The sequence below is a fragment of the Bubalus kerabau genome, chromosome 10 (assembly GCF_029407905.1).
Source record: "Bubalus kerabau isolate K-KA32 ecotype Philippines breed swamp buffalo chromosome 10, PCC_UOA_SB_1v2, whole genome shotgun sequence".
NCBI classification, from domain to species: Eukaryota; Metazoa; Chordata; class Mammalia; order Artiodactyla; family Bovidae; genus Bubalus; species Bubalus kerabau.
The window spans coordinates 66,259,105-66,276,711 of record NC_073633.1 but is presented as its reverse complement, the minus strand read 5'-3'; the positions used below and the strand labels follow the sequence as shown (position 1 = coordinate 66,276,711).

The window sequence follows — 17,607 nt, the reverse complement described above, 5'->3', positions numbered from 1 at the left end:
TTGAATACTTCAAAAATATAACTCATCTAGTAACCAACGCTTTTTAAAAATTGTTGTAAAACACATATAGTACACATCCATAAAATTTACCATTTTAATAATTTTTAAGTGTATAGTTCAGCAGCATTAAGTACATTCACACTGTCATGCAATCATCAGCACCACTCGTCTCCAGAACTTATTTACCTTCCCAAACTAAAACTCTGTACCCATGAAGCACTAATCCCCTTCCCCTCTAACCCCTGGCAACTACCAATCTACTTTCTGTCTCTAGATCTGACTACTCTAGGCACTTCATACAAGGGAAATCAGACTACTTTTTTGTCTTTGTCTTTGTATTTGTCTTTTTGCATTTTTCCTTAGTACAATATCCTCAAGCTTTGCAGTAGGCTGAATGTTTCTATCTCCCCAAAATTTCTATGTTGAAAACCTAACACCCAAAGAGGACAGTACTAGTAACTGGGGCCTTTGGGAATCAATTAGGTCATGAGGGTGGGGCCCTCACGATAGAGGCTAATGCTCTTATAAAAGAGGTACCACAGAACCCCCTAGGCCCTCTGCAAGGAAGCATACGATCATTCTGCCATCCAGAAAAAGGCCCTCACCCCACCATGCTGGCACCTTGATCTCAGACATCCAATCTCCAGAGCTGTTAGAAATAAACATCTGTTGTTTATAAGCTACCCTATCTGTAGTATTTTGTTACAGAAGCCTGAATGGACTAACACAAGGTTTATTCATGCTATAGCATGTGTAAAAATTTACTTTTTGCAGCTTTATTGAGATATAATTGACAAATAAAATCATAATATATTTTAAAGTATACAATGTGATAGCTTGATAGCTGTGTATATTGTGAAAGAATTCCCACAATCAAGTTAATGAGCACATGCATCAGCTCACATATTTACCTCTTTTTTTTGGTGAGATTGCTTAAAATCTACTCTGTTGGCAAATTTAAATTGTATTATACAATGCAGTATTAGTCACTGCATTAGTATGCTATAGTCACTATGCTATACATTAGATCATAAAGGCCTTAATCATCTTAAAACAAAAGCTTGTTCTCCTTAACCAATAGCTCCCCATTTCCCAGCCCCGCGATGCCCATCCTTTGGTAACCACCATTCTACTCTCTGTTGCTATGAGTTGGACTTTTTATAAAAAGATTACACACATAAGTGATATCATGCAGTATTCATCTTTCTCTGTCTGACTTATTTCACTTAGCATAATGTCCTCCAATTGCATCCAGGTCATCAAAACCAGCAGGATTTCCTTCTTTTTAAAGGCTAATATTCCACTGTATGTATATACCATGTTATATACCATGTTTTGTTTATCCATTCATCCATCAATGGATACTTGGGTTGCTTTCATCTTATGAGTTTGTGAATAATGCTGCTATAAGCATAGGTGTACAAACATCCGAGTACCTGCTTTCAATTCTTTTAAATATATACACAGAAGTGGAATTGTTCAATCATAAGATAATTTTATTTTTAATTTTTTAGGAACTGCCATATTGTTTTCCACAGCAGCTGCACCATTTTACATTGCCACCAGCAATGCACAAGAGTTCCAATTTCTAACAACCTTGTCAACATTTAATTTGTTAAATTAAATGTTTTTTGTTGTTGTTTGGGGGTTTTCTTCTAAATAACAGCCATTCTAATGAGAGTGAAGTACTATTTCATGGTAATTTTTATTACATTTCCCTAATGATTAGTGGTGTTAAGCATCTTTTAATGTGCTTATTGTCTATTCGTGTGTCTTCTTTAGAGAAATGTCTATTCAAGTCCTTTGCCCAGTTTTTAATAGGGCTGTTTGGTTTCCTGCTGTTGAATTGTAGGAGTTCTTTATATATTCTGAATATTAATTCCTTATCAGAGATCTGATTTAAGAAATATTTTTCCACTCCATTCTGTGGGTTGCCTTAGTGACTGTGTTTCTTGGTCCTGCTGCTGCTGCTGCTAAGTTGCTTCAGTCGTGTCCGACTCTGTGCGACCCCATAGACGGCAGCCCAACAGGCTCCTCTGTCCATGGGATTTTCCAGGCAAGAGTACTGGAGTGGGGTGCCATTCTTGGTCCTACTTGTGCCCAAATTGCACCTGCGTGTGACATTGTGCTAATGACTGTGAGCAAAAGGAGCCCTTGACTCCCACACCCTCTCTCTGTGTATTTGACTCTGTCTTCCTATCAGAATCCTTCTCAATTGCTTGCAAACATTTTTTAAAATTACTGTATCTTTGAAGACTTCTGAAAGGGATGTAATTGGCTATTTCATCTCAGATATCTGAGAAGCAAGACCTCAGTCCTAAAGAGGCCATGAGGAACCGGGGTCAGCACAGCTTGAAACTAGCAGAAGTTGTTGTTATCCACATGTTCACACACACACCACATGAAACCTCCACAAGGGTTTCCTGATGTCTACACCTGTGTGAGAGGAAGTACTTCCACTTACATCAGTGCCTACCAAGGAGGATTTGACTGTCATTTATCATTGTAACTGGTCTCACCAGCTGATAAAGGTCATAAATAAATCTTGACCCTGGGAACCCAGACCCTTGCTGAGGTCTTCACATTCCTTTCTGACCAATGAACAATGAAACTCGCTTTATCCAACCATGTACATTCTGTTCCAGTAAGTATTAATTCTTAGCATGACCACTATGAACTAAAACTTTAACACTCTTGATGTTTTTCTCCTTGCCACTGTTCTCAGTAAATGTCTTCACTGGGGGGTGTCCCCTGGTCTGGCAAATTAATAAACTCTTTATCCCCGCTCTGGAGTCTTTACTTTGAGTGCCATGTGGGCTGCAGTCCCACTCCTCACTGCATAGTCTCCTCACAAGTTAACACAAACTCACATACCAGATGCTGGAAATAACTCCAAATTTTACACAGATGTACACATGGTTATCCATGCATAGCTATAATCAATCTCATTCATACATTCCTCAGGAAAATTAAATAAATGCCATTCTGTCTTCAAACAAACAGATACCTCAGTTTAGCCACCCAGCATGCAGGTATCTGACCTCTACAGAATACTCTCCCTCCTGACATTCACATTGCTTACAAACCTCATGCACAGGTAAATGTTCATTTCAGCTGCATTTTGGCTCTGCTTTGCCTGTAATGGTTGCTCACACACACACAAGTATACATTTATCTCTGAAAAAGTGCCTTTAATGTCCTGCTGAAGCCAAAGAATCAAAATTTTAAGACAGTGAATTAAATTTGCAGAATCAGTGCTCAGGAGCAATAACATTATAAACAGGAAATTAGTCCAATTACAACATCCTCTGAATTATGATCTCTACTTCCTTGCTGCTTTACTTAGTACCAATCACTCATTATATAGCCTGCTTACCATTGACAGTAGTTCCAAAAAAATACTACTCTGGGTCTTGTACCCCATGGAATGGAATGTGGCAGATAAATAAACCCCTTATGATCAGCTAGGGAAAATGAATTAAAGACAGGACCCCAAAAGGAAGCACTCACCACCCACCCTCTAACACCTCCTTTTCCTTCCCCCAGGGGTGGCCACCACAGGAATGAGGCAAAAACCCACCACAAAACACTGTTTCCCAGCTCTCCTGGAGCCTGGCATGGACAGATCCTATGCTGGGTGCTTTGTACTTAGACTGGCTGAATTTATTGCCAAGTATGAGTTACATATGTAAAGCAATAAATACAGGAGGAGGACAGTGTAGTAAGACAATGATCTGGAGGGCCCTCCCACCAACAGTATGCCCTGTCCTTGGGACAAATTCTGTCCTGTGTGGATGAACTAAATAGTCCCTCCATGTTTCCTATGAAGTTCTGATCTTCAGGGTTGAAAACCAAGCCCTGTTCCACCAGCTTCACTTATTGGGTTTACCCTGACGTATAATTTATTCCTTCTTCCATATCAGAGGCAGGTTCTCACCCAGACACAAAGAAGAAGGCATCCTTAGTGGGAGAGGGAAGATTTTTTTTCTTCTTTGCATGATGTGAATGCTTATGCAAGGGAGGGAGTGAGCTTTAGGTTTTTGTGAGATAATTTTTTGTGTGTATGTGCGCTTCAGATGAAATTAGGATTTTTTGTTTTGTTTTGTTTTAAAAATCACAATGAATGGTCATTAGACTTATCATGGTGATCGTTTTGAAATGTATAGAAATACCAAATCACTATGTCATACAACACTGTGCTATCCTGGTATACGCCAGGAATTAACATGATGTTGTAGGTCAGTTATACGGCCAAAACAAACAAAAACTCATTAAAAAAAAAATCAGATTTGTGATTACCAAAGGCCAGAAGTGGAGGAAAGGATAATTGGATGAAGGCAGTCAAAAGGTATAAACTTTCAGTTGATAAATAAGTACTTGGGAAGTAATTTACAATATGTTAAATAACACTGTCATACATTATATATGAAAGTTGTTAAGAGAGTAAATCCTAAGAGGTCTCATGGCAAGGAAAAACATTTTTTTCTGTTTCTTTAATCAACCTTGTATTTATATGAGATGATGGTGTTCACTAAATTTATTGACAATTATTTCATGATATATATAAGTCAAATCATTTTGTTGTACATTGTAAACTTACACAGTGTTATATGTCAATTATATCTTAGTAAAACTGGATAAAAAAATAAAAATAAAGAAATTATGAAAGAATAATCTTAAGAAATTAAAGAAAGAACAGCATAAAATAGACTTAAAAAGGAGGAAAGATATACTAAAGCTAGAGGGGAAATAAATGAATTAGAAAACAAAAAATCAAGTAGATTTGAATAATAAAACCAAACCTGGTTCTTTCAAAAGAGCAATAGTATAAACAAACCTCCGGCAAATCTGATTTAAAAAGATCACACACAGATTAGAAATGTAGAAGAAAGCATAATCACATATATATAGGCTATTTAAAAATTAGATACAAATACTGTGGCCAACATTTTGTGATAAATTTGAAAAATCTAAGTAAAATACCCAACTTAAAATTATCCAAATTATTTTACCAAAGGATAAAAAATTTGAAAAGACTAATAAAAAAAAGAATATTTGACAATGGAGGTAACACTCTAACAGGTCCAGAGAGTTGTTTGGGCTAGTACCAAAGACTTTTTAAGTAGTGGATAATTCCAATATTGTTTAAAGTGCTGCAGTACACAGAAAATATGGACACGTTCTGAAATCATTTGTATTAGTCTAACCTATTCCTGAAACCAAAACTTCGTGAGTATAGTTCAAAAAGAACACTCACTTATTATAAGGATGCAAAAATTTGAAATAAAATACTAACAATGTGTATGTAACTACTACCTATGATGATATGAAAATTAAGAAGAATTTATAGCAGGAATTCAATGATTGTTCCATATTATAAAATCTATTAATGAACTTCTCTACAATAAGTAAATTAAAGGGGAAAATACCATGTAACTATCATGACATACTAAAATAGCAGCAAAGAGCAAAGTTTCTTGACTCTTGTACTGCTAAGCTAAAGTTCCACCTTTGTGCCTATTCATTGTATGACTTTGGGCAACTTAATCTAAATTTCATTTCCTCATTAGTAGAATGGAAGGTTTTTTGGGTTTTTTTTTTTGTTTTTTTTTTTTTTGTGGAGGGGGCAGCAAGCTATGCCATGTGACAGGTGGGATCTTAGTTCCCAGACCAGGGATTAAACCCAAGCCCTCTTCAGTCAAAGCATAGAGTCCTAGCTGCTGTACCACCAGGGAAGTTCCTAGAATGAGAGTTTTTATTGGAGATTAAATGAGATAATCCTAAATTTTTTGAATCCCTCCCCCCAAAATAAAAATTATGATGAGAACGTTTTTGTTAAAGAGAGGAATGACTATGTCATCCTTAGTAAGGTTTTCATTTTCCCCTTCTCTTATTTCCTTTTGACATTGTTTTCCAGACTCTTGAAGGCAAACTATCACTGTGAGTCTTTGTTTTCCTAATCACCTTGTTTCTCTTTTCTATTAGGAACAACCTCCTTCTTTGCCCTTTTGCATAAACTAGATTATTAAAAATTAAGATCTGGTCCTAAATCAGTCAAGTGGTTAAATGTCTGGGTGAGAATTTGTGGAGGAACAATAGTAAAAGCCATTGGAAGGGCTCCCCAGTGACTAAATCAGAAGTCAGAGAAGCCTGCTAAGAGCCTTGAAAAGATTATAATCTGGAACTGCCAACATAGTATATGGCCTCCTTGTCTTTCCTTCTCTTTTTCTCTTCTGTGAGTATTTTCTGTGTTCCAGAGGTCCTGTGAATTCAACCCCCAAACAATTGGTAGAAAGATCCCTCATAAAGATAAGAATTGACTCCATTTTTCTCTTCCGTTTCAACGGCTGACCCAAATGTTTGTTAACCATGGATCCTCCTTTATTCCAGAACTTCATACTGCTGTCTCTCTATTAACTGGAACAGTGTACCAGCTAGTATAGAGATGGGAAGATGAATTAACATGGACAGGACATCAGACTGAATACATCTGTTTGTATCCAGAGCAGCAATTAGCTACACCAGCTTATCAGCTTCCACACCGGATTAATCTTCTGCTTGATGGTAAATGTCAGGAGATAACTGTGGGCATGGCTCAGGCAGGAAAGAATCTGCCTATAATGCAGGAAACCAGGGTTCTATCCTTGGGTGGGGAAGACACCCTGGAAGAGAATGGAAACCCACACCAGTATTCTTGCCTGGAAAAGTCTATGGACAGAGGAGCCTGGTGGGCTGCAGTCCATGGGGTCGCAAAGAGCTGGACATGACTGAGCGACTAAGCACACACACACAGCTGTGGTCACACAAAATGAAGTTCTTTCTTTTAGAATTCTGCCTGGTCCATTGAACTTTTTTTTCTTAGATTAAGTAGGATTATGAGCTACATGAAACTCAGTGACTATGTGACCTTGAAATTTTAAACAATTTGAACCTGATTCAACAGTTATGTATTAATAACATCCAAAACAATTGATAATACAGCAACTTGAATAGTGGCTGAATGTGAAAATATATATAAGTTGAAAGAAGAAAGGAGAGAAGATAAAGAAAAATTGAGAGAAGGAAGGAGTAAATATTTGTGAAGTAGGGTGGAAACTAAAGGTTTTATGGAAAGTAAGCCACTCTCAAGCTTCCACAAATCTCCCCAAAACACAATCTACAATGCCAGAATCTACAAGGAATTATCGACACATCTACAAGAAACAATATCCAGATACTAGCCACCTTCCCTTGGATCTATATATTATTCATAAACTGAATCTTCATGGTAGAGAAAAAAATAGTCTTTTGCCATTTATTAAACAATAGGACAATATAGACTTACAAATTCATAAATATTTTTTAAAGATAGGAATTAGGAGGTTGGGATTAACATACACACACTGATATATATAAAATAATCAGCCCCAGACTGCCTTCAGCCTGTGTGCCAGCCGGCTACATTATGGCGGCCCACAGCCCCAGTGTGGTGATTAGCAAAGATGAACCAGGTTATGACCTAGATTTATTTTGTAAACCCAATCATTATGCTGAGGATTTGCAGAAGGTGTTTATTCCTCATGGACTAATTATGGACAGGACCGAATGACTGGCTCGAGATGTGACGAAGGAGATGGGTGGCCATCACATTGTGGCCCTCTGTGTGCTCAAGGTGGGCTATAAGTTCTTTGCCAACCTGTTGGATTACATCAAAGCACTGAACAGAAATAGTGACAAATCCATTCCTATGACTGTAGATTTTATCAGACTGAAGAGCTACTGTAACGACCAGTCAACAGGCGAGATAAAAGTAATTGGTGGAGATGATCTCTCAACTTTAACTGGAAAGAATGTCTTGATTGTCGAAGATATAATTGACACTGGGAAGACAATGCAGACTTTGCTTTCCTTGGTCAAGAAGCATAAACCAAAGATGGTCAAGGTTGAGAGCTTGCTGGTGAAAAGGACCCCCTCGAAGTGTTAGATATAGACCAGACTTTGTTGGATTTGAAATTCCAGACACGTTTGTTGTGGGATATGCCCTTGACTATAATGAATACTTCAGGGACTTGAATCACGTGTGTGTCATTAGTGAAACTGGAAAAGCAAAATACAAAGCCTAAGATGAAAGTTCGAGTTGAGTTTGGAACTACCTGGCGTCCCATTGAAATCACCAGTGACATGATCCAATGTTCTCGTTCTGTGGCCAGCTGCTTAATAGAGCTTATTGCATGTATCTCCTAAGAATTTGATCTGTTTTGTATTTTAGAAATGTCAGTTGCTGCATTCCCGAACTCTTCATTTGCACTATGAGCCTAAAGACTATCAGTTCCCTTTGGGTAGATTGTTGTTTGACTTGTGAATGAAATAGCTCTTAAACCACACCACTATTGACTGAAAATATGGAAATTGTATCTGTAAGAAACTTTTAAAGAGAAGAATATATTAGTTTTTTAATTGGTATTTTAATTTTTATATTTTCAGGAAAGAACAGACGTGATTAAATATTGTTAACTATACCACTGTGTATTTAGAAAAGTAACAAGCAGTCAGTTTCGTATCCATGACAGCACTTAGAAGTATTGTTATGTCAGAGACACCATATGTCCTGGAACTTTTTTAGTAGGTTTCAGTAGTATTAACTATATTTTCTTGCTTATTCAGATTATTTCTGGTGAATCTTTGTCAACAGTTCCTTTTCAATACAGGTCAGTAAGTTCCAAAAACCTACCACTTTTTTAATTCTTCAGTGTAAAAATCCTTCAAATAAAGGCTATCTCTTTAAAGGAAAAAAAAAAAAATCAACAGAGAACTCTCCTCAGTACTCTATAATAAACGATAAGGGGGAAAGATCTGAAAAAGAATAGATATATGTATAACTAAATCACTCGGCTGTACATCTGAAACTAACACAACATTGTTAAGTCAACTATACTCCGATATAAAATTTTTTAAAATTTTAAATACAACAAAAATAAAAGATGGTAACAAAAGAACAGATACGTGACAGGGAGGAAGGATACCAACTATTACAGTTCTTCTGCAGAACAACCTAGCAATCGGCATCTAAAGCCTTCAGAATATTTATCTTGTTTGACCTAGTTCTAAACCTTGAAGCCATTAAGCTACGTGAAATAAACCAGTCACAAAAGGACAAATACTATATAACTCTATCTATCTGAGGTACGCATAGCTGTCGTATTCATAGAGACAGAAAGTACAGCTGTGGTTGCCAGGGCTGGGGGAGGAGAGAATGGAGGGTTATTATCTAATGTACAAAGTTGCAATTTAAGAAGATGGAAAACTTCTGGGGAAGGATGGTGACAGTTGCATGACATGAACTTACTTAACACACTGAACTGTATACTTAAAAACTGTTAAAGTGGTAAACTTTACGTTATACATATTGCACCACAATTTAAAAATGCTTGTGAATATTTAGCAACAGGAAAAATGGTCAACATGGGAGAAACAGAATCAAATATTCTTCGGATTGTCTGCAAAAATCATTGTAAGCTCATGTAATAAAGAAAAGATCAGAAGGGTATTATTCCAAAGCAGAAAATGCTAGTAGACATTATTTCGAGGGGAGATTATGAGTGATTTTCTTTTTCATATTTATCTGTATTTTCTAAGTGTTCTAAATAAATATACAGTATATTTATAACTAGAAAAATAAATTAAAAGCCCACCCATACATCTCTATCCTCTTACCCTGCTTCATTATTATAGTAATGGCACTAATTACTGCCTGAAAGTATATTGTATATTTATTTGCTTCCTTGCCATAGTTTGTTTCCCCAGCTATGATGTAAGTTCTAAAAGATCAGAGGTGCCTGTGTCCTTAATTCTTGAAAAGTTTTTGGCACTTAATGAACACTCCATAAATATTTGAGTGAAGGAGAATAAGTCAATGAATGAATGGATGAGGGAAAGAACAGAAAAAAAGTCATCCTCAGGTATGGACAGTGGCATTCCTTTGTACTGTGTCCCTAGACCAAGCTTCTGGAGTGGTGACCCTCTTCCTCCCATCTGTAACTTCCTCAGGATTGGAGAAGGGCTTTCTCCAGATTAAGCATCATCAGAATGAAATAAAACCTGAAATGTGCCCAAATTAGGGTTAAAAGGGTAGGAAGTAATCTAGAAACCTCTTACTTAAAGGATATCCTTATTTAAAGGATAGTTGAAGGGTCTAATACTGTAAAAGAAAAGGAAAAATATAGCCATTTCCAAATCCTGGAAACCAGTCAGGTGGAGCCATGCATTTATTCCATAAATATCCATTGAGCCTCTTCCAGGTGCCAAGAACTGAAATAGGCACCAAGAATACAGGGTGGATGAGTGGGACTTCATCTGTTTAATTCCTGAGGGAGTACCAAATATCAGTGAGAAGTTTGGAAAGATAGATTTGAATGCATTGTAAACAAGAAAGTCTACAATAGCCTTTATTAAAGTTCATTTCATGGAACTCCAAAGATACATGGAGTATTTATTTATGTTACATAAAAATAGAATTCTGGGGCCAAATAAATTTAGAGAATCTTGATGAACTTAACACTTTTTAAACTACAGCACAGGACTTCTCAGGGTCTTTAATATTGTGACTCTCCTAAAGAGCATATGATTCCTTTCCCCAAATCTTTTGGTTAAGAGGACTATTTTTCCAGGACTCAAATTCCATGGGACGAGCATCAAGAAAAGTTATCCTCCCTTCATAATGGAAATGGTGACCAGCAACCATGGAAGCAGACAGGCACTGAGGATTGCCCATTGGCACCACACACCACAGATGCCCAAGTCTTCATTCTGAATCATATTGATTCATATCAATCCAGTCTTCTCACTTCATGCCCCTCACCTCGTGATTTTCCCAGTTACCAGTCTCAGCACTCAGTTATTCCCCTTTCCATGCCTGCTTTGAATTTGGCCTTAACGAACCATACCTTGTGCTTCCGCTTCTGACTTGCACTCTGTGTAATAATAACTCTGGTTCTTTCCCTAAGCTTCCTGGGGCCACTCTGGGTAAGGCTCCACTGGTTCAACTCTTCCATCCAGCTCACTGTACGTGGAAGAAAGAGACCCAGACAAGGAATAGACAGCTTCTTGTGTCAGGGATGCCATAAATGGGACGGGCTTGGGCTTACTGATTTGAAAAGTTTTTTCCTGTTACTTTCAGAGACTTCCTCAACAGGTCTGAGATCCTGTAATGTCCTATTTCTAGATATTATTTTAAATACTTCTAGTATCTGGGAAAGCAGCTATTTCTTTGACTGCATCATCTTATCAGTTCTCCTATGAAATGCAGATGCTCTGCTGCACAATTAAGAAATCCTTCACATGATGAGTCAGAACCACTCACAAGGTCACTGGGCTTTGTTCGACCTTTCAGCCTTACGAATAAAAACCCACAGTGCCTTTGAAGCCTTGTATGAAACTCCTGCAGGGAGAAACTCTTGTGACTTTAGACTATAGTCCTCCAAGCTTGTCAGATTTTTGTTCTCTTACCTTGTAACTTGGGTTCTCATTCCAAAATCCAGTGATCTCATTGATTGCAGCACTTCAATACAGCCCATGTACTGGAATAAGAGAAAAAAAAGAAGAACAAGTAGGAAAAATGAAACAAAAATAGTTCTCAGCATCAGAGGTGATTTCCTGGGAAACACCTAAATCAGTTCCTAATACCAAATTACATTTGCACATTCAGCCTACCATTGATATTTCTGACCATTAATGGACACATACCTTAAGCTTCAGTTCAGTTACAAAACATCAGCTAATCCAAACTATTAATATGGTATCAGGAAAACGGCTGTCATCCCTGACAAATGTGTGCTCAGGGATATGAGAGCTTGGGCTCTGGGGCCAGCCTGTGTGAACTGGAATCCTGGCTCTGCCAGTTATTAGTTATGGAGCTTCAGCAAGTTACTCAACTTCTCTGCATCTCAGTTTTGGCACTAGCAACATAGGGCTACAACTACTGTGAGAGTTTAATTATTTAATTATTTCCTAAGGTGTTCCAATCCCAAAGAAAGGCAATGCCAAAGAATGCTCAAACTACCGCATAATTGCACTCATCTCACACGCTAGGAAAGTAATGCTCAAAATTCTCCAAGCCAGGCTTCAGCAATATGTGAACCGTGAACTTCCAGATGTTCAAGCTGGTTTTAGAAAAGGCAGAGGAACCAGAGATCAAATTGCCAACATCTGCTGGATCATGGAAAAAGCAAGAGAGTTCCATAAAAACATCTGTTTCTGCTTTATTGACTGTGCCAAAGCCTTTGACTGTGTGGATCACAATAAACTGTGGACAATTCTGAAAGAGATGGGAATACCAGACCACCTGACCTGCCTCTTGAGAAATTTGTATGCAGGTCAGGAAGCAACAGTTAGAAATGGACATGGAACAACAGACTGGTTCCAAATAGGAAAAGGAGTATGTCAAGGCTGTAAATTGTCACCCTGCTTAGTTAACTTCTATGCAGAGTACATCATGAGAAACGCTGGACTGGAAGAAGCACAACCTGGAATCAAGATTGCCAGGAGAAATATCAATAACCTCAGATATGCAGATGACACCATCCTTATGGCAGAAAGTGAAGAGGAAAAAGCCTCTTGATGAGAGTGAAAGAGGAGAGTGAAAAAGTTGACTTAAAGCTCAACATTCAGAAAACTTAAGATCATGGCATCTGGTCCCATCACTTCATGAGAAATAGATGGGGAAACAGTGGAAACAGTGTCAGACTTTATTTTCTGGGGCTCCAAAATCACTGCAAATGGTGATTGCAGCCATGAAATTAAAAGACACTTACTCCTTGGAAGAAAAGTTATGACCAACTTAGACAGCATATTCAAAAGCAGAGACATTACTTTGCCAACAAAGGTCCATCTAGTCAAGGCTATGGTTTTTCCAGTGGTCATGTATGGATGTGAGAGTTGGACTGTGAAGAAAGCTGAGTGCTGAAGAATTGATGCTTTTGAACTGTGGTGTTGGAGAAGACTCGTGAGAGTCCCTTGGACTGCAAGGAGATCCACCCAGTCAATTCTAAAGGAGATCAGTCCTGGGTGTTCTTTGGAAGGAATGATGCTAAAGCTGAAACTCCAGTACTTTGGCCACCTCATGTGAGGAGTTGACTCATTGGAAAAGACTCTGATGATGGGAGAGATTGGGGGCAGGAGGAAAAGGGGACGACAGAGGATGAGATAGGTGAATGGCATCACTGACTCGATGGATGTGAGTTTGAGTGAACTCCGGGAGATGGTGACGGACAGGGAGGCCTGGCATGCTGCAATTCATGGGGTCGCAAAGAGTCGGACACGACTGAGCGACTGAACTGAACTGAACTGAAGGTGTTCTAAGAGCAGCGCATGGTACATATGTATGCTCAAATATTAAAGGAAGCAAAACTAAATGTGAGACAAATAATACACAAATATCAAGTATTCTGCTGCCGCTAAATCACTTCAGTCATTTCCAGCTCTGTGTGACCCCATAGACGGCAGCCCACCAGGCTCCCCCGTCCCTGGGATTCTCCAGGCAAGAACACTGGAGTGGGTTGCCATTTCCTTCTCCAACGCATGAAAGTGAGAAGTCAAAGTGAAGTCACTCAGTCGTGTCTGACTCTTAGCGACCCCATGGACTGCAGCCTACCAGGCTTCTCCGTTCATGGGATTTTCCAGGCAAGAGTCCTGGAGTGGGGTGCCATTGTCTTCTCCAAAATAAGCATATAAATGCAGATAAACCCAAAGCTTAATAACATAAGAAAATTCTACTTTTTGCAACCTCATTTATTCAGAGGATTCAAGGAAAGAAAAAGTCATGTCCTACACCAGGAAGGAGTAAATCTAGCTTGAACATGGAGTATTGGAAAAGGCACCGACGCTCATAAAGCTAAAAGACAGTTCGTTATATTTAATGTGGCAAAAGTGGGAGCTGTGTTAGGCTGGCGTAAAGAGTGGCGGGATTACTCTGTGTTTGAGAAGCCTAACGTCAGCAGCAGTAGGAAGGTGGGTCAGTAGCAAGGGAGTAAGTCAGGATGCTTCTCTTGAGAAGTAACAAAAGCTCACCCTGAGGAGGGATGGTGGGAAGGAAGGGACAGATTCAAGTGACATCTCGGAAATAGATACTACACGATCCGGCAGTTGATTTGATCTAGAGAATAAGAGAGAAGGATGAGTCAAGGATGACTCACACGTTTCCAGCAAGGGTAGCAGGGGGAACAGTGATTCCATTAACAGAAAGAAGAAAGCCAGCAAAAGGGAAGATGAGGTGGTTTGGGACCTGTTCACTGAATGACGCTGGTAGGGTATCCAGGAAACAGCAAGTTGAGAGTTAAAAACTGGATTCTGGAATCATGGAGAGGCATTAAGCCTAGGGAGCAGGCTTAGCAGTCGCCCGTGTAGCTCTGCCCGGTGAGGCAGTGGGAGCGATCCTCTTAGCAGAGCCTCAGTTGATGAGGGAGAGTGTTTTTCTCTGAGAATGAGCTCGGAAATGCGATGAGAGCCAAGCGGTCTGATTGAAAGTGATCTGTCGGCTCCTTGGAAATGATCTGCTTCCTGTTTAGCTTTCCCCTGGAAGCCTTCCAGCCTCCTTCTGCTTGTGGAAAGATGGCGGGAGCTGGGGGTGCCTCTCCAGACACTCTTGGAGTATTTCTCAGCGAATTCTGTACATTTCGCATCCTAAGAGCAGGTCAGTGCACCAAGTGTTGTCTAGAGCCTCGTGTAGGGGAGATTTGCTGGTCAAGACAATTGCCCGGCCATTCTCAGCCAGATTCCTGTTCCTCACATTCTTCATGGGCGCTCTGGTATTGACACCTAAGCCCTGTGTTTTCTGGCTCTGTCACCTGCTCCTGTGCACTTTGCTGCCACACTGGCCTTCCTTCCATTCCTCAAATACAGCCAACTCTTTCCAAACACAGGGCCTTTGCACTAGCTGTCCCATTGCTAGCTCTGCCTAGATCCTCCCCACTGCTCTGTAAGACTGACTCCTTTCTATCCTTCAGGTTTTAATTCAAATGTCACTGCCTCAGAGACCCTTCCTAGCACCCTTCATCACAGCCCCCCCATTTGTCATCATGCCACGAATAATCAAGTTTACTTGTTACCTTGCTTATTACCTGTCTTCATTCCTTTGACTGTAAGCATCATAAGAGCAAGGACCATGATCACCATGGAATTCCCAACACCCAGGACAGTGCCTGCACCACAGAAGGTACCCAATAAATACTGGATGAAAGAGTGAAAGAGGCTTCTACTGTTCAGCTCCAACAGTAGTTTACAATGAGCAGAGGGAGGTGAATTTCTGACTGTTTGTTCTCTCCATCCTGGAGGATGAGCAAGGAGTATAGCAGAACCGAGGTCTCAGAAAGAGACTTGAGGGGAAGGTGGGGAGAAAGGGCCTGACTCCCCAGGTGTTCCAGGCGTGGGGAAAACCCTGAGTGATAAAGCTGACGGGAGGGGGAAACGAGGCAAAGCATGTAAGCTGGGGCAGAGATGCTCTAAGCCTCAACAGCTCAGTGAGGGAAGGTGTCAAATGGCGCAGTTCTCAGCCCAGTGACGTGAGTCACCGACCGTGGGATTCTGGTTAACAAGGGAAGAGGTTTTTAGTGGAGAGTAGGAGAGGATGACAGAGAGAGAGGGAATCTTCCAAGCTTTGTTCTTCCTTTTTAATTGCAGTTTAGCCTGGCGTGCTGCAGTTCGTGGGGTCGCAAAGAGTTGGACACGAGTGAGCATCTGAACTGAACTGAAGTTGCTTTACAATGTTGTATTAGCTTCTGCTGTGCAGTAAAGTGAGCCAGCTATACATATACATCTAGCCCCTCTTTTTTGGATTTCTTTCCCATTTAGGTCACCACAGAGCACTGAATAAAGTTCCCTGTGCCATACAGTAGGTTCTCCCTAGCTATCTATTTTATCCATAGCTATATATAAATGTAAGGTTTTGTTTTTAATCACACTTCATGGCGATAACCACCTCAGCCCCGTCCTTCTAAGGCAGCCCAGGAGTTGTTTCCAAAACCCCCCTTCACTGAAACCTCTGTTTTGCTTCACATACTTGTCTGTCAGCAACGGCACACCTTCTGCCAGCCTCGCTGCGGGAAACGTGAGTCACGGTCTGAGATGATCGTGACGACGAGCACATTCCCCATCCACCCCGGGCATGTGGGGTGGAAGGCACTCAGGGCAACGTGAAGGGAGAAAATCAATGCCCGCTTTATTTCCCACAATGACTCTGAAGCCCAGATGCACCTGGTCCTCCCATTGACTCAGTCAGTCCATTTCTCAGAAACCATCGCTGTGAAGAAGCAGGGAGGGCATGGTGCATAAAAAGACTGTCAGTATCTGTGTTTAGGTACCTGACTGAACAAGCGGAAAGTGGCTGAATGTCCAGGCCTGAGGGAGCAGGAGTTTAGTTTGTTGGTGTCAGTATAAACTAATCCTACCTCTCATTCATGTATTAAGTGTAGGTCTACAAAGACACAGTCTCTGTTCTCAAGAAACCTAGCCCCATGAGGACAGGACAACCATGAAAGAGATGATTTATCTTTTCTTTCTATGAGTTAGTCATGGTTAATTCCATTTAATAGATGAAGAAATTAAGCCCTATTAATGGGAAGCGGCTGGCTCAGTTTCACTTATTCAGTGAGACTGAATCAGGGCTTATTCTGGAGGCCGCAGTCCATTTCTGGGAACCTGTGTGTGAACCTTGTGGGACAGGAAAATTGAAAAGAGAGGAGGTAATCCAGCTGCCCCCTCTGCCTCTTCCTTTGGTCTTCCCAGGTGGGAAAGAAGGTGACCCACCTGGGGGCCCCGTGGTAAGAGTAGGCATGAATCCAAGCTCTTCCGGGGCCAGCAGGATGTGGCACCTGAGACAGAAGACACACCCTAATACCTGACCCTGTGATGGGGAGAGGACACTGAAGACCTTTATTCAAAGTATCGGGGTGGTAAGAACGTGACAGCGCTCAGACAACCTTTCCATTCAGCACCTGACAGATGGCTCACCTAGATTCCAGCTCACGCACTCCCTTCTTGCCCCAGGGCAGTCATAATATTTTTGTACTGTCTGAGCTTCAAACACTTGTTTCTAAGGGGAGGTGAACAGTCTATTCATGGCCTGTGTATCTTGGGCTTTGCATTCCAGAGAAGAAATTATTACTGGGGTTTTCAGAGAACATGAATGAGAGCTGGCTTGCGGGAACTTTTCATCCTGACTCTTACAGAATGATGACCTTCAAAGATCTAAAGAAAAAGGCTATATATTATTATATCCTCAGAAAGAATGTCTGAAGGATACATATTACCTCTGGGAATGGGGGAGAGGCAAACTTTTACTTTTTACTTTACATTTTTGTATTGTTTGTGTTTGAAAAAATAAGTAAGTGGTATTATTTTAGAGTTTAAAAATTAAATAAAGTCTACCACTTAACCTCTTGGAATCACAATTTATTAATTACCAAGTAAAGTTAAATCTCTTATTTTTCAATGGCATTTTCCCTTCCTTAGAATGTGCCTGCCCTTGTGCTAGATGGTAGAAGCCACCAACGTGGCCTAAAGACATTGCAGGATTTTTCTGCCACCTCTAAGTAACATCTAATCTTTCCCATTAAAAACAGGGGAAGTGGGAAGAGG

At 40.1% G+C, this 17,607-nt stretch overlaps 1 protein-coding gene and 1 pseudogene across 1 annotated transcript in view; one reads left to right on the top strand and one right to left on the bottom strand.

Annotated features, from left to right (window-relative positions):
* The window catches only part of SHC4 (SHC adaptor protein 4), a 134,267-nt gene that overhangs the window by 75,549 nt on the left and 41,111 nt on the right, over positions 1 to 17,607 (bottom strand). Inside the window, exon 2 of the mRNA XM_055538021.1 lies at positions 11,485 to 11,555. Within this exon, the coding sequence (XP_055393996.1) occupies positions 11,485 to 11,555 (71 nt within the window). The remainder of the gene's footprint in view (positions 1 to 11,484; positions 11,556 to 17,607) is intronic.
* Positions 7,445 to 8,477, top strand: LOC129621499 (hypoxanthine-guanine phosphoribosyltransferase-like; annotated as a pseudogene).